Consider the following 26,069-nt stretch of genomic DNA (forward strand, 5'->3'; position numbering starts at 1 on the left):
GTGTGTGTGTGTGTGTGTGTGTGTGTGTGTGTGTGTGTATACACACACACAGTAAATACACAGTTTAATAGTACATATTAAACTGTATTTTATTGTTTTTATAGAATTAAACAAAAAGGTGGTACATGTTTGTGGATTAGTTTATTGATAGTACACAAGCATAGTTATATTCTGCTAGATTTGACAATAACAATAAGGCACACATTAATGTATTATAGCACTACATTGTTCGATTAGTATAGTTCAAATATTGAAAAAATGCAACTCAATATGAAGTTGACGGGAGTGGTCAATGGTCAAAGGATATATGTCCTGTTCATATCAGTGGAAGTAACTTGATGCGATAGACCTCTATTCCTGAAGTATCAGTCTTACACAATAGCTCTATGGAAATTCAAACCATATAATATAACCAGCTGTAATGGTTCAATTCTCATAGTAATTTTCACATTAATCTATGTATTACTTTCAAGAATGTGGTAATGCATTAGAGAAAAATATGCCAAAGTATATTTCTTGCGTCACATCTGGCTTCTGACCCTCAGCTGCACCTTTTGTCTCTCTGGGAAAATGGGTGGGGGGGGGCAGTGTTAGTGTGTCATAGCTAGCGGTGGTGCTAAAGATATTTCCTGAAGATCACAAATCAGCATATCAAGTTTCAGTCGGTATTCATCCAAGCCAATTCAACATTTAAAACAATAAATGTTTCTGCATTGTTATATAATAGTTCACTGTTCCCTGCCAGTATGCTAGATGCTGAGTTAAGGACGTGGCAGCCAACACTATATAACATTTCAGGTTACAATGATGACCCGGGTTATCTCAGCTGAAGCTCCAGGCTTCTGTGACTACCTCACCTAGATGGTGTTGGCGTAGCAGCTCTCGCAGTGGACCACACCTTTGTGCAGGAACATGCTGTACAGCAGGTCTCCCATGGGCTTACCACACATGCCACACTGCAATATACCGTAGATGTCAGTAATGTCGACACACAACATCAAGAGAACACCACAAGTACACTATCCCCGAAATATGATGCCGTGCTGATCAGTGCCACCCCAACATCTTGACTCATCTATTATCTCATAGTGACAAAGACATAGCGACCTCAAAAGACTGCCCAAAGTATTTGTTACACCATTTGTGTAAAACTTCAATTGGTCAAATAAAGATTTAAATAATAGTATCACTACAGGAGTACCTAGAAATTCTGGGCCCCCTGACAAAATGCCACCCCTGGCCCAATTTTACATATCATTTTACGTATTCACCACCACCCCCCCGAATCTGCTAGGGAATCCATGCCCCTCCTGCACCCCTGATCAAAACTTTACCTTGAAGCAGGCTGGGTGGCAAGAGATGTTCAGGTGCTCAATGGTGATCTTGGCCTCACTGCCCACTGGCAGCCCACAGTATGTGCAGGCGCTCGATGTGCTGCAGACAGGAGGGTATTTGCATAGGTTTCATCAATAAACCATGCATGCTGAGTGCTCACGGAAATCCCTCACGTTAAATTGAGATAAGCGTTATGGGCATTAGAGATAAAATGCACTTTATATAATGAAGGCGTGTGTCAGTATTGCAGGCTTGTGAAGAAGCCCACCTGGAGATAGATGTAGGGCTGCTGTAGTTGTAACTGGAAACACTGGATGAAATATAGTCGCCGGAGAATCTGCAAGGTAAGAAGGTGCACAAGACCACGAATAAGACACCATGCCTTCTGCCTCAGCAACAGCAGATGACAGCAATGTCTAAATAACTTAAATTTAACTCCTTCAACAGCATCCAAAGCCTTCATAGTGTAGCAGATTCTCAAGATGCACTTACAGGTCGTTGTTGGAGATCCCTGTAGCCGGTTTCGTGTTGACGTATTCCTTCAGTAGCACAATACCCCTGAGTATGGGCGAAGGTACAGCCATTAGCCTGAAGCAGTGCCCGCTGGATGGGTTCTGAAGGTCAAAGTTCAACACATGCACCCACTAATCCTGACATGGTAGCAATGCCCCTCAACTTACTTCTTGGATTCAGTTTCCGAGGGGGTGGCTTTCTGGCTAGTGGCTTCAAAGGAGCTGTTTGGGACACACAAAAAATGTTTGGTAATATTTTACTCAAGGGAGCACAAGTAACTTAGTAACTCAGTTACTACTACACAAATAATGAACAAATATAGTAGCCGCATGAACTCTTTTGATTGCTTAATTATGAATGAACGTGGCATCAGTACATAATTAACACTTAGTTTCAGGTTAATTAATTAAGCAATCCCTTAAGTAAAGTTACACAATATTCTTCCAGTTACAATTAATATGAACGGAACTAAGACGTCTCAAATGACAGATCATCATAACACAATTATACAAAAACGAAACATTTCCCCATTATAATTTAAGCAATGAGATCAATATGATGTTCTATGCATTTCAAAATGTACTGAAAGACACTCATGCACTGCATAATGATGTTTCGGTCAACAGAGGACTGCATATACAATGGTCCCGTAAGATAATAACGGAGCTGAAAAATCCTGCCGCACATTTGTGGTGATGCTTGTGTAAACAACCCTATTGCATTGCCAGTTGTGTAGAAGTATAGTGCACACATAATTATGTACAGTATGTAATTCTCATTAATGATAACAGCTATGTTATAATGGTTTATGTATTTACTGTACTGTACTTTAATCATTAGTTTTGAGTGTACTATTTTAACTTAGAAAGTATACTGTAGCCTGTGTAGCAAACTATAATATCTTGGTTTGTGTAAGTACATTATGACGTCCACACAACGACAAAATTCCCTAATAGTGCATTTCTCAGAAGATATTCCCATCGTTGAGTGATGCGTGACTCTCACAGTTCTGCATCCAGATTACATGTATTTCATTCGTGAAATAAAACAGAAAATCTGCTGTATGAAAACTTCCACTTGATTGATACATCTCTGGAGGAGTGACTGTCATTCTGATTTGAGAGCAGCCATAAATTAACTTAAACCCGAATGTGTCCTGTTACTTAACAAAAAGGAAAACCCAAAATTTGTTTCCACATATTCACCTTTTCACATTTTCACAAAACTCTCATACATACATATGTCTACTTCTTCACCTTTGCATTTGTCTGAATGTTTTCTTTATCTAAACCAGTTAGACCAGTCTTGTTGACCTAATTAAGGGTGTGTATTTAGGGAGAGGCAACTAGAAAATCTACAGTTATGACCAAACACAGTACATGTATAAGTTAGAAACCACGAGTGATTATGTATTCGTACTACAATGGCCATCGAGATGACGGCAACTTTACATAGTGTATCTCCAGACAGCTGCATCTATGAAGCCACACAGTTATTCCCAAGAACTGTAATATCTTTTCTGTACTAGAAAAAGCTGTACAGGCTTGATGGCATTTCCCATCAAGCTTTATGTCACACGATAAAACAACCATATAAAACAAGAACTACACACATAATGGATGTTTAACTCTCACAAACAATCAAAAGATGACTTTGACACAGGAATAGAGACTTACCTGTCCATTGGAGATGGTGACGGATTGTGTGGCTCACTGCAATGAAGAAGGCAGCAGAGGATTACACTAGCAGTCCAGGAGTAACGTGTAGGTACACCGTGAGCATATAAGTCTCTGCCCTGCCGTCTTTCTCTTATTAAGCCTCTTGCTTTTGCACTCCCACTTTCACAGAACCTGTGGTTAGTAACTGAGATGGCAATGTGACTTACGGCACACCAAGTCTCTCCTGATATTCCAGTCAGAGGCGTGTCCCTGCCCTAGTTTGCCACGGTTCTACTGTAACTGCATCTGTAAAGAACTGTTTCTCTCCCTGCCTATAGGTTCCTGTCCCAGTGTCACAGTCACGGTTGTACGGAGAAATTCTAGCCCCCCTGACAAAATGCCACTTTGGGGCCATATTTTATGTATAATTGTATGTATTCAAGGCCCCCTGCAAAGTGCTGCCGCCCCCTAAATCTTACAAGGAATTAATGCTCCTCCAACAAACTTGGTCATAGCATATCTGACCAATCACATATTATATACGTGTGTGTGTGTGTGTGTGTGTGTGTGTGTGTGTGTGTGTGTGTATATATATATATATATATATATATATATATATATATATATATATATATATTTCTTATACGGCTGTGAAACAAGAGCACTACCTCCTGTGTTGCCATGACATTTGGTGACTTTACCACATTTCACAACTTGAAATTCTATCCTACTGAATTATACTGTATGCTAAAGGAGTTTATTAGTGTTTCATACTTGTTGTCTGAATCATGAACTAATATGATGGGTGTTGTCTGCTTGTCACACGATGAATGGCAGTTTCTGGTATGCACGTGGACAAGCAAGTACACGGAAACTCTCTATCTCCTAACCCAGGGTTTCCCAACCCGGTCCTCAGGGACTTCCAGACAGTCCACACTTTTGGTCCCAGCCAGTGAAGAACACCAAATATCTGGTACCGATGTGGTGGAAGTTGGGAGGGAGCAAAAACATGGACTATCAGGGGGTTTCTGAGGACCGGGTTGGGAAACACTGTCCTAACCACTTATCCTAGTCAGGGTCACAAGGCGTCCTGCAGCCGATCCAGGTGGTAATCTGCATAGTACGCCTCAGAGCACACTGGCACAAACTCTGCCACCTTAGGGGATTATGCCAATTATGCTAACAATTTGGAGCATCTAGATCAGTGTTTTCTCAACCAGGTCCTCAGGGACTGCATGACAGTCTACATTTTTGGTGCCTCCCAGTTCTGAACACACCTATATCAGGCATTTACAGACATCCCAAGTCTCCCGGAAGTTCCGGGAGTCTCCCGCATATTGATAGCGGCTCCCTGATGCCCGCAAATTGAATAAAATGTCCCGGAAACTAGAGCAAGCACACAAGAGCATGCGCGCGAGACAGTAACGTGTCCATCACGCACTTGAGAAAATCGCGCGCACGATGGAATGCGTGCGTGCGTGCGTATGTATGGATCCCTGCGTGTGTGCCTGTTCATGTAGCCCGTGCTAGACAGACAGCATCCTGATTGGTCTACTTAGCAAAATAAGCCAATCAGATTTCAGTGCGGGCGGGCTTTTATTTAACTTCTCGAGGACCGAAGTTATCGGTTCAGTGGAGCCTTCGAAATTTATTGTGCTGGCTAGAAAAAATTAATTAACAAAAAATTATACATATGGCCAATGTAGAAATTCTCTTGTGTGAAATAAAGTAATTTCCCTTCGGGGGGGGGGACCTCCCTGAAATGAGTTTTTGCAGGTTGGGATGTCTGCATTTAGTGTTCTTGATTGGCTGGGACCCATGTGTGGAATGTCTAAGGGTCCCTGAGGACTGGGATGAGAAACGCTGACTTAGAGTGAAACCTATACAGGAAGAATATGCAGATACCACACATGCACAGAGCACAGGAGGGATGTGACCCCTCCAACCCTGAATGTTTGAGGCAACTATGCCATCCACAGGGTCACCTTGCTGCCCATTACATGAAAACTACAGTCAAGATTTCCTACAGAATACAGAAAAAAATGATTTAGCCAGACATATTGGACAACTATGAAAATTGATACCCTTTTTCACTGAACAAAAGTATCAGTCAATAGTTCATAGAGACTTTTGGCCTGAAGGATGCAGTTTCAACTATAGCCTACATCTTGAGTAATTTACTTAACATTTGACATTGTTTTACAGAAAGCATTCGCCTGTGTCTACAATTGTAATACACAAAGTTGTAGTTCATTTGAATAAAATTCTCTCTTAAGCATTAAAAAGAGCTGTTCAGGCTACAATATTACTAGCACCCCACCCGACTTTGAAGGAACCTACTTCAAGTGAAGGTCAAGGTGTTCCTTTGAACTGTGAGTTATTAATTATATAGTAAATAAATACAATTCTGTTTACTTATAAAAGTAGTGGTGTACAAAATTTCAGATAAATTTTTTATCACTGGGTTAAACAATGATGTCAACTGCATAATCCTTGAGGCTCTGAGGAAGAGAGTTGACTCACATTTTCTCCACTGTGATAGTGAAATTTTCCTGGTCATCACAGAGGTCATTAAGGTCCTCCTCAAAGCTGAAAGGCGATGCAAAAAATAAATGACATCAACTGCAAGTTTATCAGGAGCACCATCTCCTTAGGGTTTAGTTGACTAGTCAATACCACACTCAGCTCCAGTCTTGCTTTGATATTCTGTTGTCTTCTGTTTAATTTCTGTTACCCTCAATAACATTCACTGCCCTGTGCTCCTAGATGAAACCAGGACTAATGGAACAGGTAAGATCTCACCTGTCCTCTGCTCTTTTCAATGGAGAAACTGGCGTTGTGGATCTAAAACACAGTATTTATTGATTATCATTCCGATAACATGTATGGTCTAAGTTTTCCCACAAAGGATAAATATTAATGCCAATGCCTTTACCTTTTGTTGGGGTCCACAGGAAAAGGGTCAAACAGATCCATGACACTGAACACAGAATAGTTTTTTAGTGGATGTTGGACTATGTCATCTAAGCATCTAAATTGCAATGTTTTGGAGAGTTCGTCCTCCATTGAACATATTTTACTGAAGAGTACCGAGTACTTATAAATAGCACTGTACATATAATTAAAGTGCACACACTAAATTAGTTTTTTTTAAAAAGCTGCATTTCTGACACAAAGCTGAAATATCTGGATCTTACATATATCCTGAACTTTAATCATCCAGCTGTCTTAATGTATGAAATTATAAACCACATTTGAAAAAAAACTATGCAAATTACAATAAACTAACTGTGAGATGGTTTTACTTGACACTGTTGATTTTTCACTGCAAACGGGACTGGGTGCAGATGCTGCCTCACCTGATATCACTGGATTTGGGTGGTTCTTTAAGAGGACTGGGATCTGTGGAGCTGAGATACAAACAATACTATCTATTAGAATGAAAATGAAAATAAATCAGACTATTGATATATATTACTTAAGCCATAATTGTAACACAATTTTTTCAGTATCATGTAGAGCATACACTTATTATACATAAACACACCTGGCACCCAATAATGTAATAATTTCCAGTAATGTAATAACTGCTAATAATACCAATACCAATTATGTACAAAAATTTCTGAATCAGAAACATATTACATTATTGGCCAGTTATTGACTTTTATTACATTAAGAATGGAAATATTATTACATTACTGGCTTTTACAATGTATTTCCATCATATTTGTCTAAACATGGAGTAAATTACAGCCTTTAAATAATTACATGATTTTTGTGACAGATGTGGTCACTGTCTGTGTGCTGGAAGGACCTTCTCTGGCTTTCTGCTCTGTGCCTCTAAAGGTGACATCAGAAACAAACAGGCCTCAGTATCAGTCTCAGCTTCAGAACCAGATATGTACTCAGTCTCCAAATCTCAGATACAGAATACTGATGAAATCACTGCTCACTCTCAAACAAACATCAACAGCCAAACCAGAATAGGAAAGGACGTGCAAAGGATACTTCTCTGTCTTATCAGCTATAGTTCAATGTTTCCCAATCCAGTCCTTGGGAACTCACAGATAGTCCACATTTTTGCTCCCTCCCAGCTCCCTAGTTAAATGTTTCCCAGTCCAGTCCTTGGGCACTCAAAGACAGTCCACATTTTTGCTCCATCTCAGCTCCCTACCTGGGAGGGAGCAAAAATGTGGACTGTCTGGCAGGGAGCTGGAAGGGAGCAAAAATGTGGACTGTTTGGGAGGGAGCAAAATCATGGACCGTCTGCAGGTCGCCAAGGACTGGAATGGGAAACACTGAGCTACACAATGTCACATGTAGGCTGCAGAAGTAAATACATATCATGGCGACAGATAAATGAAAATAGGATTTTTGACATATGTTGTCAAAGTGAGGACCAGTGTGTTTTGTGTTGATGTTGTTGTTGTCATAGTGGACTTGGTGGGACTGAGAGAACAGCAGAAAGAGGAAATCATTCCTCCTGGACGCTTTAAAGTTCCATGAAAAGCAGAGACAAAACATTGAGGTTTTTACCTCTGGGTAGTAATGGGTTCCTTGGCTTTGGCTGAGTCACTGCTGCTGAGGTAGGAAATGCAAGATGTGAGACAGGAAGATGGCAAGTGGCAGAGAAACATTAATGAGAACAAAGTTAATTCAGCTTTATTGTTCTTTTTCTGGGGTGACATGGTGGTGCAGTGGTTAGCACTGTTGCCTTACACCTCTGGGACCTGGGTTCAAATCTCCGCCTGGGTTCCATGTGTGTGGAGTTTGCATGTTCTCCCCGTGTCGTCGTGGGGTTTCCTTCCGGCACTCCGGTTTCCCCCCACAGTCCAAAGACATACTGAGGCTAATTGGAGTTACTAAATTGCCCGTAGGTGTACATGTGTGAGTGAATGGTGTGTGAGTGTGCCCTGCAATGGGCTGGCCTCCTGTCCAGGGTTGTTCCCTGCCTCGTGCCCTTTCCTTCCGGGATAGGCTCCAGACCCCTTGCGACCCAGTAGGATAAGTGGGTTGGAAGATGGATGGATGTTCTTTTTCTCACACTTACCTGATGGATTTAATGCCGAATGGGATGACATCATCAGCCAGCGTGTCCAATGAGATGCTTGTTTTCTGATCTATCTGAGTCTTATGGCTGATGGTAAAAGAGAATATATCTTTGACACTTTTTTACCCTTATTTAAATGTACTTAACACCATACTTAACAGCATTATTCATATGTGTAAATTTTTACAAATGCTGTTTCTGTTCACATGCATTCCACAATGCTCGTCATAGATTCTTAGTATGAGACATTAGCTCTCAAAATGTTACTGTATCGGCATGTTTTTGGCAAGCACAAGACCAACCTACCTCTCAGGTACACTGGGAAGGGGGTCTAAAAACTTTTCCCCACTGCCGGAGACAGGGAGCAAAGCAGTGTTAAGCAAATACACAAAATCACAGTGTAAAGCGTAAAAATTCTGACTCGAAGTATGTGTAGAATGCAAAACCCACACTGCTCACTAAAACGAAGAACTGCCGCTACTGCTATATATACATATAATAATGAATGGTACTTTATTTAAACAAACCTTTCAGCCAGAGAGATGAGGTCCTGATTGTCTAAGTTTTTCCTGGGCTTTGGGGCTTGTTCAGCTTTAGCAGGTGAACTGCAGTAAGGAGACGGAAAATTATCATACAGAGCTACAGGATGGCTTAAAGCCTTAAGCTAAAAGAGATCATGCATGTGCAGTGCCTGCATTCTCAATGCACGCTACTCGTTTGTGAGAAGTACACAACTACAACATTAACACCACACACACTACTGACACATAGTCACATGATCCACGAATTGGCGTGGGGCCTTTTGTTGCTGCAGGATTTTCTCTAAAAGAAATGTTTGTGATGTAGTTTTGATGCAGTTTCAGCACGATAGCAGCCGGTGCTCACGTAAAACCTGCTGTTGTCACGTGCATTTTGTTAATCTTGCATCTCTGTGTTGCCCTACCTTGGACCTATATCATGAAGCTAGATTTTACTGGTTTAGCAAGAGAACTTCTTGGATTTAAGGTAGTCTGGGGAAAATGTAAGTGAACAAAGATGAAGTCCATTTCAACTGGGACACCTTAAATCCGAGTTATCCAGCTAACCAAGAAATTGTGTTTCAAGATGCAGGCTCCTGGTGTTAATTGTATTTTTGTTTTTCTGTTCCAGGACTAACTTAGCATCAAAAAACACAGTTTGTAGCTACAGGAGATTGCAGAAACGGCAGGAAAATTACTGAGCTGCAGGAAGGTAAAACAAATTATAGTTATAATCATAGTTCAAAATGAAAGGGGAGTCTAGGACCGTCAATAAGAAAGAAAACTGAACGCCATTGTAGTTCATCATGCTTTTTAGGGGACCTGCAAAAATCAGTGGTCATAATAATGAATGTATGTTCGTACCAGGCCTTAACTGCTGGCGTCTTTTTCAGTTCCTCAACCAGTTTAGTATCTTTAGAGCTGGTAGTAGAAAAAAAAATTAGTAAGCATTAATTAACAATTAAACTAATGGTAATTATCAGCGGTGTTTATGGAAGGGCCAGGAGACGGTCATATGGTGTCCTGCAAAAGTAGAGAAATGAAGTGTGGCAGGACCGTAGGTGGTCATGCCATGAGAGGGGCTTGTATCCTACCTGGTGGGGACGACCGGGGCAGGAACAACAGCTGGGGGCACTTTGGGCATTTCCACTGAGCTGTAAGACAGTACGATAAATGCAGAGTGATTAATACTAACCAGCACATTTCATGCTCTCGCTTATCCAGGCAGCGCGGATTGTAGACGCCCTCTGTGTGCTGTTACAGACTGACTGGCCTCACATTTTATATATCATTACCTGCTCTTAACAGCAGGGGTCTCGGTTTTCTGTTCCACGACTGGCTTAGACTCTTTGGGGCTGTGAATAAATATTAAATTGATTAGCAGTGATCTGCAGTTAATCAAGAAAACATATGAGATGTGAAATTTGTGAATATATGAGAGGGGTAATTATTCTACCTGGTGGAGACGACAGGGGCAGGAGCAGAAGGAGGGGGCACTTTCGGTGTCTCCACCGAGCTGCAGGAGGGTAAAACAAATCCAGCAGAACTGTTACAATCACAGATGAAAATGAGAGCGGAGTCTAGGACCCCCCAGTAAGAAAGAACACTGAATGCCATTTTTGGGACCCCCAGAAATCATTGGCCACTTTGAGCAGTGGTTGTAATTATGAATGTATTACAGCTAATGACTTTTCTAATCCTCTCCTGGAGCCGACACCTTATCGTGGTGGGGGGGTTTGCGTGTTCCAATGATCCCAGGAGCTAAGTTGCCCGGGGCTTTATGCCACTGGTAGGGTCACCCAAGGCAAACAGGTCCTGGGTGAGGAACCAGACGAAGTGCAGCTCACAAGACCCCTAATGATGAACAAAATATTGGATCCACGATTTCCCTTGCCCGGATACGGGTCACCGCCCCCTGGAGCCAGGCCTGGCGGTGGGGCTCGATGGCGAGTGCCTGGTGGCCAGACCTGCACCCATGGGGCCTGGTCGGGCACAGCCTGAAGGAGGCACATGGGTCCCCCCTCAAATGGGCTCACCACCTGTAAGAGGGGCCATAGGGGTCGGGTGCAGTGTGAGCTGGGCAGTGGCCGAAGGCGGAGACCTTGGAGGTCCGATCCTCGGCTGCAGAAGCTAGCTCTAGGGACATGGAATGTCACCTCTCTGGTGGGGAAGGAGCCTGAGCTGGTGCGCGAGGCTGTGAGGTTCCGACTAGATGTAGTCGGGCTCGCCTCGACGCACGGCTTGGGCTCTGGAACCAATCTCCTCGAAGGGACCTTCTTCCACTCTGGAGTTGCTCACGGGGAGAGGCGCCAAACTGGGGTGGGCATACTTATTGCCCCCTGGCTGGACCCTGTACATTGGGGTTTACCGCGGTGGATGAGAGGGTAGCCTCTCTCGGGCCATGTTCCGCGCCTCCATTGTGGCGGCGGCTGAAAAGAGCTGTAGCCATAAGGTGGTCGGTGCTTGTCATGGCGGCAATCCCCAAACTCGCTGGTGGACACCGGCGGTGAGGGATGCCGTCAAGCTGAAGAAGGAGTCCTATCAGGCCTTTTTGGCCTGTGGGACTCCGGAAGCAGATGATGAGTACCAGCGGGCCGAGCGGAACGCGGCTTCGGCGGTCGCTGAGGCAAAAACTCGGGTATGGGAGGAGTTTGGCGAGGCCACGGAGAATGACTTCCGGACAGCTTCGAGGAGATTCTAGTCCACCATCCGGCGTCTCAGGGTGGGAAAGCGGTGCAGCATCAACACTGTTTATGGTGGGGATGGTGCGCTGCTGACCTCAGCTTGGGACGTTGTGGGTCGGTGGAAGAAATATTTCGAAGACCTCCTCAATCCCACCGACATGCCTTCCAATGAGGAAGCAGAGTCTGGGGACTTGGTGGTGGACTCGCCTATCTCTGGGGCAGAGGTCGCTGAGGTGGTTAAAAAGCTCCTTGGTGGCCGGGCCCCGGGGGTGGATGAGATCCGCTCGGAGTTCCTCAAGGCTCTGGATGTTACAGGGCTGTCTTGGTTGACACGCATCTGTGGCATCGCGTGGACATCGGGGGCGGTGCCTCTTGATTGGCAGACCGGGGTGGTGGTCCCCCTCTTCAAGAAGGGGCACCGGAGGGGGTGTTCCAACAATAGGGGGATCACACTCCTCAGCCTCCCTGGTAAGGCCTATTTGGGGGTGCTGGAGAGGAGGGTCCGTCGGATAGTCGAATCTCGAATTCAGGAGGAGCAGTGTGGTTTTCGTCCTGGCCGTGGAACAGTGGACCAGCTCTATACTCTCGGCAGGGTCCTGGAGGGTGCGTGGGAGTTTGCCCAATCAGTCTACATGTGCTTTGTGGACTTCGAGAAGGCATTCGACCGTTTCCCTCGGAGAGTCCTCTGGGGAGTGCTCCGGGAGTATGGGGTGCTGGGCTGCCTTATAAGGATTTATTGGACTCCGCCAGGGCTGCCCTTTATCACTGATTCTGTTCATAACCTTTATGGACAGAATTTCTAGGCACAGCCAGGGCGTTGAGGGTGTCCGGTTTGGTGACCTCAGGATTAGGTCTCTGGTTTTTGCAGATGATGTGGTTCTGTTGGCCTCATCGGACCGTGGCCTTCGGCTCTCACTGGCGCAGTTCGCAGCAGAGTGTGAAGCGGCTGGAATGAAAATCAGCACCTCCAAATCCGAGACCATGGTCCTCAGCCAGAAAAAGGTGGAGTGCTCTCTCCAGGTTGGGGAGGGAGTCCTTCTCCAAGTGGAGGAGTTTAAGTATCTCGGGGTCTTGTTCACGAGTGAGGGAAGGATGGAGCGGGAGATCGACTGGCAGATCGGTGCGCCGTCAGCAGTGATGCGGACGCTGCATCGGTCTGTCGTGGTGAAGAAGGAGCTGAGCCAAAAGGCGAAGCTCTCGATTTACTAGTCAATCTACGTTCCTACCCTCACCTATGGTCACGAGCTGTGGGTAGTGACAGAGAGAACGAGATCGCGAGTGCAAGCAGCCGAAATGAGTTTTCTCCGCAGAGTGGCTGGGCTCTCCCTTAGAGATAGGGTGAGGAGCTCGGTCATTCGGGAGGGACTGAGAGTTGAGCTGCTGCTCCTCCGCATTGAGAGGAGCCAGATGAGGTGGCTCGGGCATCTGCTTAGGATGCCTCCTGGACGCCTCCCTGGTGAGGTGTTCCGGGCATGTCCGACTGGGAGAAGGCCCCGGGGAAGACCCAGGACACGCTGGAGGGACTATGAACGCCTCGGGATTCCCCCAGAGGAGCTGGAGGAAGTGGCCGGGGAGAGGGATGTCTGGGTTTCCCTGCTGAGACTGCTACCCCCGCAACCCAACCTCGGATAAGCAGAAGTTACTGAATGGATGGATGAATGGATGGATGGCTTTTCTAATCCAAGCCAGAGCTCCTCAGACACCTGCCTGGCAGGGATAGAACATAAAGACGAGAACAATCCTAGATGGGACTTCAGTATTTAACCGGACAATCAAATAGTTACACGCTAAAGGCAATTCAGGGGAGACACAGGTCAGGTCACATCTGAACATGCAGCCCTGGAGCAGCGGAATAACATTAGATATGTTACAGCAAACAAAGGGACACAATCAGACCGTCTGCCTCACCACTATGCACTCGGACCTGTGAAGGCCAGACCTCAGACACGAAAAGCAGAAGAAAACCTGGAAGCGATTCATGTGATGTCCTCAGGTGCAGCCTGTTTATGCAAAGCCTGTGTATGATGTGACAGCTTTAGTGAAACCACAGTCCTGTGTCTCCTTACCAGGCCTTAACTGCTGGGGTCTCTGTCTTTTTCAGGTCTTCAACCAGTTTAGCATCTTTAGAGCTGGTAGCAGAAAAAAAACAAAATTAGTAATTATTAATTAAATGATTATTCTAATGGTAATTATCAGCGGTGTTTATGGAAGGGTCAGGAGACGGTCATATGATGTCATGCAAAAGTAGAGAAATGAAGTGAGGCAGGACCGTAGGTGGTCATGCCATGAGAGGGGCTTTTATCCTACCTGGTGGGGACGACCGGGGCAGGAACAACAGCTGGGGGCACTTTGGGCATTTCCACTGAGCTGTAAGACAGTACGATAAATGCAGAGTGATTAATACTAACCAGCACATTTCATGCTCTCGCTTATCCAGGCAGCGCGGATTGTAGACGCCCTCTGTGTGCTGTTACAGACTGACTGGCCTCACATTTTATATATCATTACCTGCTCTTAACAGCAGGGGTCTCGGTTTTCTGTTCCACGACTGGCTTAGACTCTTTGGGGCTGTGAATAAGTATTAAATTGATTAGCAGTGATCTGCAGTTAATCAAGAAAACATATGAGATGTGAAATTTGTGAATATATGAGAGGGGTAATTATTCTACCTGGTGGAGACGACAGGGGCAGGAGCAGAAGGAGGGGGCACTTTCGGTGTCTCCACCGAGCTGCAGGAGGGTAAAACAAATCCAGCAGAACTGTTACAATCACAGATGAAAATGAGAGGGGAGTCTAGGACCCCCCAGTAAGAAAGAACACTGAATGCCATTTTTGGGACCCCCAGAAATCATTGGCCACTTTGAGCAGTGGTTGTAATTATGAATGTATTACAGCTAATGACTTTTCTAATCCTCTCCTGGAGCCGACACCTTATCGTGGTGGGGGGGTTTGCGTGTTCCAATGATCCCAGGAGCTAAGTTGCCCGGGGCTTTATGCCACTGGTAGGGTCACCCAAGGCAAACAGGTCCTGGGTGAGGAACCAGACGAAGTGCAGCTCACAAGACCCCTAATGATGAACAAAATATTGGATCCACGATTTCCCTTGCCCGGATACGGGTCACCGCCCCCTGGAGCCAGGCCTGGCGGTGGGGCTCGATGGCGAGTGCCTGGTGGCCAGACCTGCACCCATGGGGCCTGGTCGGGCACAGCCTGAAGGAGGCACATGGGTCCCCCCTCAAATGGGCTCACCACCTGTAAGAGGGGCCATGGGGGTCGGGTGCAGTGTGAGCTGGGCAGTGGCCGAAGGCGGAGACCTTGGAGGTCCGATCCTCGGCTGCAGAAGCTAGCTCTAGGGACATGGAATGTCACCTCTCTGGTGGGGAAGGAGCCTGAGCTGGTGCGCGAGGCTGTGAGGTTCCGACTAGATGTAGTCGGGCTCGCCTCGACGCACGGCTTGGGCTCTGGAACCAATCTCCTCGAAGGAACCTTCTTCCACTCTGGAGTTGCTCACGGGGAGAGGCGCCAAACTGGGGTGGGCATACTTATTGCCCCCTGGCTGGACCCTGTACATTGGGGTTTACCGCGGTGGATGAGAGGGTAGCCTCTCTCGGGCCATGTTCCGCGCCTCCATTGTGGCGGCGGCTGAAAAGAGCTGTAGCCATAAGGTGGTCGGTGCTTGTCATGGCGGCAATCCCCAAACTCGCTGGTGGACACCGGCGGTGAGGGATGCCGTCAAGCTGAAGAAGGAGTCCTATCAGGCCTTTTTGGCCTGTGGGACTCCGGAAGCAGATGATGAGTACCAGCGGGCCGAGCGGAACGCGGCTTCGGCGGTCGCTGAGGCAAAAACTCGGGTATGGGAGGAGTTTGGCGAGGCCACGGAGAATGACTTCCGGACAGCTTCGAGGAGATTCTAGTCCACCATCCGGCGTCTCAGGGTGGGAAAGCGGTGCAGCATCAACACTGTTTATGGTGGGGATGGTGCGCTGCTGACCTCAGCTTGGGACGTTGTGGGTCGGTGGAAGAAATATTTCGAAGACCTCCTCAATCCCACCGACATGCCTTCCAATGAGGAAGCAGAGTCTGGGGACTTGGTGGTGGACTCGCCTATCTCTGGGGCAGAGGTCGCTGAGGTGGTTAAAAAGCTCCTTGGTGGCCGGGCCCCGGGGGTGGATGAGATCCGCTCGGAGTTCCTCAAGGCTCTGGATGTTACAGGGCTGTCTTGGTTGACACGCATCTGTGACATCGCGTGGACATCGGGGGCGGTGCCTCTTGATTGGCAGACCGGGGTGGTGGTCCCCCTCTTCAAGAAGGGGCACCGGAGGGGGTGTTCCAACAATAGGGGGATCACACTCCTCAGCCTCCCTGGTAAGGCCTATTTGGGGGTGCTGGAGAGGAGGGTCCGTCGGATAGTCGAATCTCGAATTCAGGAGGAGCAGTGTGGTTTTCGTCCTGGCCGTGGAACAGTGGACCAGCTCTATACTCTCGGCAGGGTCCTGGAGGGTGCGTGGGAGTTTGCCCAATCAGTCTACATGTGCTTTGTGGACTTCGAGAAGGCATTCGACCGTTTCCCTCGGAGAGTCCTCTGGGGAGTGCTCCGGGAGTATGGGGTGCTGGGCTGCCTTATAAGGATTTATTGGACTCCGCCAGGGCTGCCCTTTATCACTGATTCTGTTCATAACCTTTATGGACAGAATTTCTAGGCACAGCCAGGGCGTTGAGGGTGTCCGGTTTGGTGACCTCAGGATTAGGTCTCTGGTTTTTGCAGATGATGTGGTTCTGTTGGCCTCATCGGACCGTGGCCTTCGGCTCTCACTGGCGCAGTTCGCAGCAGAGTGTGAAGCGGCTGGAATGAAAATCAGCACCTCCAAATCCGAGACCATGGTCCTCAGCCAGAAAAAGGTGGAGTGCTCTCTCCAGGTTGGGGAGGGAGTCCTTCTCCAAGTGGAGGAGTTTAAGTATCTCGGGGTCTTGTTCACGAGTGAGGGAAGGATGGAGCGGGAGATCGACTGGCAGATCGGTGCGCCGTCAGCAGTGATGCGGAAGCTGCATCGGTCTGTCGTGGTGAAGAAGGAGCTGAGCCAAAAGGCGAAGCTCTCGATTTACTAGTCAATCTACGTTCCTACCCTCACCTATGGTCACGAGCTGTGGGTAGTGACAGAGAGAACGAGATCGCGAGTGCAAGCAGCCGAAATGAGTTTTCTCCGCAGAGTGGCTGGGCTCTCCCTTAGAGATAGGGTGAGGAGCTCGGTCATTCGGGAGGGACTGAGAGTAGAGCTGCTGCTCCTCCGCATTGAGAGGAGCCAGATGAGGTGGCTCGGGCATCTGCTTAGGATGCCTCCTGGACGCCTCCCTGGTGAGGTGTTCCGGGCATGTCCGACTGGGAGAAGGCCCCGGGGAAGACCCAGGACACGCTGGAGGGACTATGAACGCCTCGGGATTCCCCCAGAGGAGCTGGAGGAAGTGGCCGGGGAGAGGGATGTCTGGGTTTCCCTGCTGAGACTGCTACCCCCGCAACCCAACCTCGGATAAGCAGAAGTTACTGAATGGATGGATGGATGGATGGATGGATGGCTTTTCTAATCCAAGCCAGAGCTCCTCAGACACCTGCCTGGCAGGGATAGAACATAAAGACGAGAACAATCCTAGATGGGACTTCAGTATTTAACCGGACAATCAAATAGTTACACGCTAAAGGCAATTCAGGGGAGACACAGGTCAGGTCACATCTGAACATGCAGCCCTGGAGCAGCGGAATAACATTAGATATGTTACAGCAAACAAAGGGACACAATCAGACCGTCTGCCTCACCACTATGCACTCGGACCTGTGAAGGCCAGACCTCAGACACGAAAAGCAGAAGAAAACCTGGAAGCGATTCCTGTGATGTCCTCAGGTGCAGTCTGTTTATGCAAAGCCTGTGTATGATGTGGCAGCTTTAGTGAAACTACAGTCCTGTGTCTCCTTACCAGGCCTTAACTGCTGGGGTCTCTGTCTTTTTCAGGTCTTCAACCGGTTTAGCATCTTTAGAGGTGCTGGCAGAAAAAAAACAAAATTAGTAATTATTAATTAAATGATTATTCTAATGGTAATTATCAGCGGTGTTTATGGAAGGGTCAGGAGACGGTCATATGATGTCATGCAAAAGTAGAGAAATGAAGTGAGGCAGGACCGTAGGTGGTCATGCCATGAGAGGGGCTTGTATCCTACCTGGTGGGGACGACCGGGGCAGGAACAACAGCTGGGGGCACTTTGGGCATTTCCACTGAGCTGTAAGACAGTACGATAAATGCAGAGTGATTAATACTAACCAGCACATTTCATGCTCTCGCTTATCCAGGCAGCGCGGATTGTAGACGCCCTCTGTGTGCTGTTACAGACTGACTGGCCTCACATTTTATATATCATTACCTGCTCTTAACAGCAGGGGTCTCGGTTTTCTGTTCCACGACTGGCTTAGACTCTTTGGGGCTGTGAATAAGTATTAAATTGATTAGCAGTGATCTGCAGTTAATCAAGAAAACATATGAGATGTGAAATTTGTGAATATATGAGAGGGGTAATTATTCTACCTGGTGGAGACGACAGGGGCAGGAGCAGAAGGAGGGGGCACTTTCGGTGTCTCCACCGAGCTGCAGGAGGGTAAAACAAATCCAGCAGAACTGTTACAATCACAGATGAAAATGAGAGGGGAGTCTAGGACCCCCCAGTAAGAAAGAACACTGAATGCCATTTTTGGGACCCCCAGAAATCATTGGCCACTTTGAGCAGTGGTTGTAATTATGAATGTATTACAGCTAATGACTTTTCTAATCCTCTCCTGGAGCCGACACCTTATCGTGGTGGGGGGGTTTGCGTGTTCCAATGATCCCAGGAGCTAAGTTGCCCGGGGCTTTATGCCACTGGTAGGGTCACCCAAGGCAAACAGGTCCTGGGTGAGGAACCAGACGAAGTGCAGCTCACAAGACCCCTAATGATGAACAAAATATTGGATCCACGATTTCCCTTGCCCGGATACGGGTCACCGCCCCCTGGAGCCAGGCCTGGCGGTGGGGCTCGATGGCGAGTGCCTGGTGGCCAGACCTGCACCCATGGGGCCTGGTCGGGCACAGCCTGAAGGAGGCACATGGGTCCCCCCTCAAATGGGCTCACCACCTGTAAGAGGGGCCATGGGGGTCGGGTGCAGTGTGAGCTGGGCAGTGGCCGAAGGCGGAGACCTTGGAGGTCCGATCCTCGGCTGCAGAAGCTAGCTCTAGGGACATGGAATGTCACCTCTCTGGTGGGGAAGGAGCCTGAGCTGGTGCGCGAGGCTGTGAGGTTCCGACTAGATGTAGTCGGGCTCGCCTCGACGCACGGCTTGGGCTCTGGAACCAATCTCCTCGAAGGAACCTTCTTCCACTCTGGAGTTGCTCACGGGGAGAGGCGCCAAACTGGGGTGGGCATACTTATTGCCCCCTGGCTGGACCCTGTACATTGGGGTTTACCGCGGTGGATGAGAGGGTAGCCTCTCTCGGGCCATGTTCCGCGCCTCCATTGTGGCGGCGGCTGAAAAGAGCTGTAGCCATAAGGTGGTCGGTGCTTGTCATGGCGGCAATCCCCAAACTCGCTGGTGGACACCGGCGGTGAGGGATGCCGTCAAGCTGAAGAAGGAGTCCTATCAGGCCTTTTTGGCCTGTGGGACTCCGGAAGCAGATGATGAGTACCAGCGGGCCGAGCGGAACGCGGCTTCGGCGGTCGCTGAGGCAAAAACTCGGGTATGGGAGGAGTTTGGCGAGGCCACGGAGAATGACTTCCGGACAGCTTCGAGGAGATTCTAGTCCACCATCCGGCGTCTCAGGGTGGGAAAGCGGTGCAGCATCAACACTGTTTATGGTGGGGATGGTGCGCTGCTGACCTCAGCTTGGGACGTTGTGGGTCGGTGGAAGAAATATTTCGAAGACCTCCTCAATCCCACCGACATGCCTTCCAATGAGGAAGCAGAGTCTGGGGACTTGGTGGTGGACTCGCCTATCTCTGGGGCAGAGGTCGCTGAGGTGGTTAAAAAGCTCCTTGGTGGCCGGGCCCCGGGGGTGGATGAGATCCGCTCGGAGTTCCTCAAGGCTCTGGATGTTACAGGGCTGTCTTGGTTGACACGCATCTGTGACATCGCGTGGACATCGGGGGCGGTGCCTCTTGATTGGCAGACCGGGGTGGTGGTCCCCCTCTTCAAGAAGGGGCACCGGAGGGGGTGTTCCAACAATAGGGGGATCACACTCCTCAGCCTCCCTGGTAAGGCCTATTTGGGGGTGCTGGAGAGGAGGGTCCGTCGGATAGTCGAATCTCGAATTCAGGAGGAGCAGTGTGGTTTTCGTCCTGGCCGTGGAACAGTGGACCAGCTCTATACTCTCGGCAGGGTCCTGGAGGGTGCGTGGGAGTTTGCCCAATCAGTCTACATGTGCTTTGTGGACTTCGAGAAGGCATTCGACCGTTTCCCTCGGAGAGTCCTCTGGGGAGTGCTCCGGGAGTATGGGGTGCTGGGCTGCCTTATAAGGATTTATTGGACTTCGCCAGGGCTGCCCTTTATCACTGATTCTGTTCATAACCTTTATGGACAGAATTTCTAGGCACAGCCAGGGCGTTGAGGGTGTCCGGTTTGGTGACCTCAGGATTAGGTCTCTGGTTTTTGCAGATGATGTGGTTCTGTTGGCCTCATCGGACCGTGGCCTTCGGCTCTCACTGGCGCAGTTCGCAGCAGAGTGTGAAGCGGCTGGAATGAAAATCAGCACCTCCAAATCCGAGACCATGGTCCTCAGCCAGAAAAAGGTGGAGTGCTCTCTCCAGGTTGGGGAGGGAGTCCTTCTCCAAGTGGAGGAGTTTAAGTATCTCGGGGTCTTGTTCACGAGTGAGGGAAGGATGGAGCGGGAGATCGACTGGCAGATCGGTGCGCCGTCAGCAGTGATGCGGAAGCTGCATCGGTCTGTCGTGGTGAAGAAGGAGCTGAGCCAAAAGGCGAAGCTCTCGATTTACTAGTCAATCTACGTTCCTACCCTCACCTATGGTCACGAGCTGTGGGTAGTGACAGAGAGAACGAGATCGCGAGTGCAAGCAGCCGAAATGAGTTTTCTCCGCAGAGTGGCTGGGCTCTCCCTTAGAGATAGGGTGAGGAGCTCGGTCATTCGGGAGGGACTGAGAGTAGAGCTGCTGCTCCTCCGCATTGAGAGGAGCCAGATGAGGTGGCTCGGGCATCTGCTTAGGATGCCTCCTGGACGCCTCCCTGGTGAGGTGTTCCGGGCATGTCCGACTGGGAGAAGGCCCCGGGGAAGACCCAGGACACGCTGGAGGGACTATGAACGCCTCGGGATTCCCCCAGAGGAGCTGGAGGAAGTGGCCGGGGAGAGGGATGTCTGGGTTTCCCTGCTGAGACTGCTACCCCCGCAACCCAACCTCGGATAAGCAGAAGTTACTGAATGGATGGATGGATGGATGGATGGATGGCTTTTCTAATCCAAGCCAGAGCTCCTCAGACACCTGCCTGGCAGGGATAGAACATAAAGACGAGAACAATCCTAGATGGGACTTCAGTATTTAACCGGACAATCAAATAGTTACACGCTAAAGGCAATTCAGGGGAGACACAGGTCAGGTCACATCTGAACATGCAGCCCTGGAGCAGCGGAATAACATTAGATATGTTACAGCAAACAAAGGGACACAATCAGACCGTCTGCCTCACCACTATGCACTCGGACCTGTGAAGGCCAGACCTCAGACACGAAAAGCAGAAGAAAACCTGGAAGCGATTCCTGTGATGTCCTCAGGTGCAGTCTGTTTATGCAAAGCCTGTGTATGATGTGGCAGCTTTAGTGAAACTACAGTCCTGTGTCTCCTTACCAGGCCTTAACTGCTGGGGTCTCTGTCTTTTTCAGGTCTTCAACCGGTTTAGCATCTTTAGAGGTGCTGGCAGAAAAAAAACAAAATTAGTAATTATTAATTAAATGATTATTCTAATGGTAATTATCAGCGGTGTTTATGGAAGGGTCAGGAGACGGTCATATGATGTCATGCAAAAGTAGAGAAATGAAGTGAGGCAGGACCGTAGGTGGTCATGCCATGAGAGGGGCTTTTATCCTACCTGGTGGGGACGACCGGGGCAGGAACAACAGCTGGGGGCACTTTGGGCATTTCCACTGAGCTGTAAGACAGTACGATAAATGCAGAGTGATTAATACTAACCAGCACATTTCATGCTCTCGCTTATCCAGGCAGCGCGGATTGTAGACGCCCTCTGTGTGCTGTTACAGACTGACTGGCCTCACATTTTATATATCATTACCTGCTCTTAACAGCAGGGGTCTCGGTTTTCTGTTCCACGACTGGCTTAGACTCTTTGGGGCTGTGAATAAGTATTAAATTGATTAGCAGTGATCTGCAGTTAATCAAGAAAACATATGAGATGTGAAATTTGTGAATATATGAGAGGGGTAATTATTCTACCTGGTGGAGACGACAGGGGCAGGAGCAGAAGGAGGGGGCACTTTCGGCGTCTCCACCGAGCTGCAATAAAGTGAAATTGAAGAGAATGATTTATATTAATATATTAATGTGTGCATTATAAGTAATAGCTAAGCCAATAAGAGCAGTGGGTGGTTGGATGCTATCATGGGGAGTCTAGATTTATGTAGAGGTACATACACACACCCTTATTCACATAGTGATACATTGAGGGCAAATCGGTCACCAATGGCCAATCAACGTCAAGCGTAAACAAAAGCATAGGTTGTCCTTCTCATGACAACAACTCACTTAAAGATGAAAGAGTGTACAAGCAACGACATATACAAGCAGAAAACATGTTTAGAACAATGTTTCTAAACCCAGTCCTCAGGGACCCTCAAAAAGTCCATGTTTTTGCTCTCTTCCAGCTCCTTGCCAGACAGCCCACATGGAGGAAGCAAAAACGTGGACTGTCTGGGTTCCGGACCGGGTTCAGAAACATGGGATGAATATGGGCCAAGTGTTTAATATATCAGGCTTTGTGTGTTGCCAGAGGATAGGATAGGACCAGTGCATTGGGGAGCTGGAAGAGGATGTCATATTCTCACCTTGAGGGCAGTACAGACTGCGCAGCTGTTTGTTGGCTACCAACAGGGGGCGCCGTGTTATCCATTCCTTTGTCTTTGTGACTAATGTCATCCTCGTCATCAATCACCACCCTGCACACACAGACACAAATAGTGGCAAAATTAATGAAAATAAGGCTGCTTATCAGTTCCATTTGATATATCTTTCTTTGTGCCTGGTAATGCACTGCTTTCTGCACTCAAATTAATGCTACCAAAGACATGAAAACCACTGCAAACCTTTAACCGCCATTATAGTGCAATGACAGGCAGAATTGGTTGATAAACAGAATTATGATAATGCTTAAAATAATAATGATAACACTAATAATAATTAAGAATGCTTAAAGGCAGCTGGGTTACCGTTTAGCCACGAACGGCAGACCAGCATCTTGTGGCTTTTCTACGGACCTGTGGGATAAATCATGAATTCAGAAACGGGGCAAAAGCAGAGATTGAACATTAGACTGATGGGACAGACCGCAGGGTGTCTGGAGCAGATGTAAACAAAGATGAGGTGGGATGCGGGAGGTGGGCGGAGCCACTCACTCGTATTTCTTAGCTGCTGAGAGGACGTAAGAGCGCTGCCGGGATGCGGATGACTTCAGCACATTGCTGGCGGCCTCCGTCCTGACAGCCGCAACAGCAGAGGGTGGAGAAAAATGGGAATGTGATGCATTACTAGCATACATGCTGTGTAGGAGTCGATGAGGCATGAGTGCGGCCAGGCCGGGCTTCAGACGAATTCCCAGGCATAGGTGTAAGCGGTGTTGGAGCAGGAGCTACAGAATGACTTAGAACAAAGCAAGAACCTAATAATACTATCAATGAGCAGAAGTTCAACATAAGAACATTCCTGAGAGGGAGTCATTCTGCTGGGACTCTTTGTGTTTGGATACTGCAGTTACTCTGTCTGTCCGTCTGTCTGGTTCAATGGCCTACACATGCTGCAGGTGCTGAAACGTTAAGGTACTGCATTTTGTTTTGTGTGTATATATATCCAGTTGTATAACCAGTTTATACCCCCAGGTGAGAAGACGCCAGTCTTATGTTAATTTCACCTGGGATGTTTGATTGAGTTTTGCTTGTTTTGGTCATGTGACCGAGTCTGCCACGGGGACATCCCTTCATGTCTCGCCGCTTACCGCTTGTCCTGTTCCTCAGAAGACAGCGTCCCATCATCCAGGTAGGAGCTGCTGCTACCTGACCGGACGATGTGAGGGGCTCTGAAACGCACACGCGCAACATTCATAATCAGGCAGCCACACTAGCGTATGTACACACCACTGCAGTAAGAAAAAAAACACGGAGCACGCAGTCAAAATATGACTTACATCTTCTTGTAGCTGTCAGTGGGCTTCTTAAGGAAGGTGCCGGACGGGCTACTGACAGAAAAAGAGAACGGACATGAATCAGACTCCTTGCTAAAATCTGCTAGAGGAAAAGCAGCATCCCGCTTCACAGAATACCTTTGTCGGGTCTTAACATTTGTCTTACCTGGTTCCATTGGATGCAGGCGCTTTTTCATTGTTGGTTTTTGTGAAAACACCCCTGCAAGAGCAAAGCGATAATTAAGTTCAGTGCTCTGAAAGGCTGTTTCCATCTGGTTCCTGCTTTGACAGAGACCCGTCTTACCTGATAAGGTAACCTGAAGATGGTGTGGGGCTACAGAACAGAAAAAAAGAAGAAATCACTATCACTCACTTTTCTCTTGTATATTTAGTACCCTGAGTACATTCCATTTCTCCATGATGCTAGGTGGCTAAGGTACTGGACTCGAAACCCAGTGGTGGCTCTACATGCAGGTTCAAATCCCACCCGCAGAATTAGCATAGAACTAGATTAGCTCAGATGTTAAAGCACAAGTCTCTTAATCACAGGGTTGTAAGTCTGATCCGTCGAGTCGGTTGTTCTGCTTATTTTCAGGGTTGTGTTTGGTTCTGTGAGTTAGACTCTACTTGTGATCAAAAGGGTGTTGAGTCAAAGCTCAAGGTAGGTAGAGTGATTTCATTAGTACTCTAGATAAAAGTGTCTGTTAAATAAATATATGTAATGTTAAAAAAAATACTAAATACTTATCTTGTAATTCTGGAGTGTTACCCCCCCCCCCCTCCCCAGCCCCATTATGGCATCCCCCCCATTATTGTTCTGTTTCACATAAGCCTGAATGCTTACGCCTGTGTGGTGGTGGGAGAGCTGGGATCGGTGGCTGCTGAGGCAGCAGTGGGAGATGGGGGGGGGCTTAGCTCTGAGATGGGAGGTGTCGCCTTCACCTGCGCTAACCTGCAGAAAGGAAGAGATACATCGATCAGCAGCCCCGCTCAAATGTAGATATTTGGATGGATGGGTGGGAGGTGGCTCTAGTGAACGATTGCCGTAGAGGGTGATTGGGTTACCATGACTTCTGCTGCTCAGGTTGTGGTTCTGAGCGCGACTGGATCCAGCTGCTGTCTCCCTTAAGGGAGGTCCGGACCTTCGTGGTCCGTAGTACCGACTGACGATCCCCTTCTGAAAACAGACACACCAGCACAGTAGCCCATTATGACATGAACACTCATGCACAGCACACACTTGTGGCTAGGGAGGCCATGGAAAGCATTTGACTTTATCCTGACGTTCACAAAATGAATCGGTTTCACAGTGTGCATGCCGCCATTCCCATTTCAGAATATGGGAACAGTGTAGGGTGACCAATTAATCCATGTCAGATGGCACACTATGAGCTAGGACAGTGTTTGTAAACTACCATTTCAATTAAAAGCACCTGCTTTTCACTTTAGCAATGAGAACTTACTGTGTGCTGATTGGCCAGTCACCTATAATCATATATGTGAAACAGCCAGCTGAGTTATTTGAGCAAGGAAACAAACCAGTAAAGGCAAAAGGAACAACTAATTAGCCAAACACAGGAGTCTTAGTTTTAAAGTAGTTTATAAAATCTGAAGTGGCTCATAGTGTCCCCTCCCGACATGGATTAGGTGGTCACCCTAGACCAGTGTTCACCCGACAGAGAACCAGGCCCTGCAAAATATCTTCATATATCATGGTTGTTCTACAACCATGCAGAGAAATAATCAAATCAAATGACTACCCCACCATGTTTGACAGTTCTTAAACTTTCTCTGAATGTAAACCTGACCAGATGTAGTGTAAAGGGTGAAAGAAGACTCATCAGACCATGTTACTATCTTCTACTTCTGAGAAGTTCAGG

The 26,069-nt window shown here is 47.7% G+C and overlaps 1 protein-coding gene across 4 annotated transcripts in view; it reads right to left on the reverse strand.

Moving 5' to 3' along the window:
- Positions 1 to 122: 122 nt before the first annotated feature.
- znf185 (zinc finger protein 185 with LIM domain) overlaps positions 123 to 26,069 on the reverse strand; it is a 28,666-nt gene continuing 2,719 nt past the window's right edge. Inside the window, exons 3-43 of one of the 4 annotated variants that reach the window (XM_072717456.1) lie at positions 25,255 to 25,366; positions 25,034 to 25,141; positions 24,494 to 24,523; positions 24,356 to 24,409; positions 24,193 to 24,240; positions 24,004 to 24,084; positions 23,408 to 23,488; positions 23,222 to 23,269; positions 22,841 to 22,951; positions 22,233 to 22,292; positions 22,072 to 22,131; positions 21,871 to 21,930; positions 21,630 to 21,695; positions 18,332 to 18,391; positions 18,171 to 18,230; positions 17,970 to 18,029; positions 17,729 to 17,794; positions 14,431 to 14,490; positions 14,270 to 14,329; positions 14,069 to 14,128; positions 13,828 to 13,890; positions 10,534 to 10,593; positions 10,373 to 10,432; positions 10,172 to 10,231; positions 9,942 to 9,998; positions 9,087 to 9,164; positions 8,866 to 8,907; positions 8,560 to 8,646; positions 8,046 to 8,090; positions 7,278 to 7,349; positions 6,866 to 6,916; positions 6,442 to 6,486; positions 6,309 to 6,350; positions 6,030 to 6,095; positions 3,525 to 3,560; positions 2,016 to 2,069; positions 1,828 to 1,893; positions 1,604 to 1,672; positions 1,335 to 1,434; positions 858 to 956; positions 123 to 562 (exon numbers count right to left, since the gene is read on the reverse strand). In XM_072717456.1, the coding sequence (XP_072573557.1) occupies positions 858 to 956; positions 1,335 to 1,434; positions 1,604 to 1,672; positions 1,828 to 1,893; positions 2,016 to 2,069; positions 3,525 to 3,560; positions 6,030 to 6,095; positions 6,309 to 6,350; positions 6,442 to 6,486; positions 6,866 to 6,916; positions 7,278 to 7,349; positions 8,046 to 8,090; positions 8,560 to 8,646; positions 8,866 to 8,907; positions 9,087 to 9,164; positions 9,942 to 9,998; positions 10,172 to 10,231; positions 10,373 to 10,432; positions 10,534 to 10,593; positions 13,828 to 13,890; positions 14,069 to 14,128; positions 14,270 to 14,329; positions 14,431 to 14,490; positions 17,729 to 17,794; positions 17,970 to 18,029; positions 18,171 to 18,230; positions 18,332 to 18,391; positions 21,630 to 21,695; positions 21,871 to 21,930; positions 22,072 to 22,131; positions 22,233 to 22,292; positions 22,841 to 22,951; positions 23,222 to 23,269; positions 23,408 to 23,488; positions 24,004 to 24,084; positions 24,193 to 24,240; positions 24,356 to 24,409; positions 24,494 to 24,523; positions 25,034 to 25,141; positions 25,255 to 25,366 (2,597 nt within the window). In that variant the 3' untranslated portion in view covers positions 123 to 562. Of the gene's footprint in view, positions 563 to 857; positions 957 to 1,334; positions 1,435 to 1,603; positions 1,673 to 1,827; positions 1,894 to 2,015; positions 2,070 to 3,524; positions 3,561 to 6,029; positions 6,096 to 6,308; positions 6,351 to 6,441; positions 6,487 to 6,865; positions 6,917 to 7,277; positions 7,350 to 8,045; positions 8,091 to 8,559; positions 8,647 to 8,865; positions 8,908 to 9,086; positions 9,165 to 9,941; positions 9,999 to 10,171; positions 10,232 to 10,372; positions 10,433 to 10,533; positions 10,594 to 13,827; positions 13,891 to 14,068; positions 14,129 to 14,269; positions 14,330 to 14,430; positions 14,491 to 17,728; positions 17,795 to 17,969; positions 18,030 to 18,170; positions 18,231 to 18,331; positions 18,392 to 21,629; positions 21,696 to 21,870; positions 21,931 to 22,071; positions 22,132 to 22,232; positions 22,293 to 22,840; positions 22,952 to 23,221; positions 23,270 to 23,407; positions 23,489 to 24,003; positions 24,085 to 24,192; positions 24,244 to 24,355; positions 24,410 to 24,493; positions 24,524 to 25,033; positions 25,142 to 25,254; positions 25,367 to 26,069 lie in introns of all 4 variants that reach the window. The other 3 variants (XM_072717455.1, XM_072717454.1, XM_072717457.1) reach the window with 3 other exon arrangements.

This window comes from Paramormyrops kingsleyae, chromosome 10 (genome assembly GCF_048594095.1).
Source record: "Paramormyrops kingsleyae isolate MSU_618 chromosome 10, PKINGS_0.4, whole genome shotgun sequence".
Lineage (NCBI taxonomy): Eukaryota > Metazoa > Chordata > Actinopteri > Osteoglossiformes > Mormyridae > Paramormyrops > Paramormyrops kingsleyae.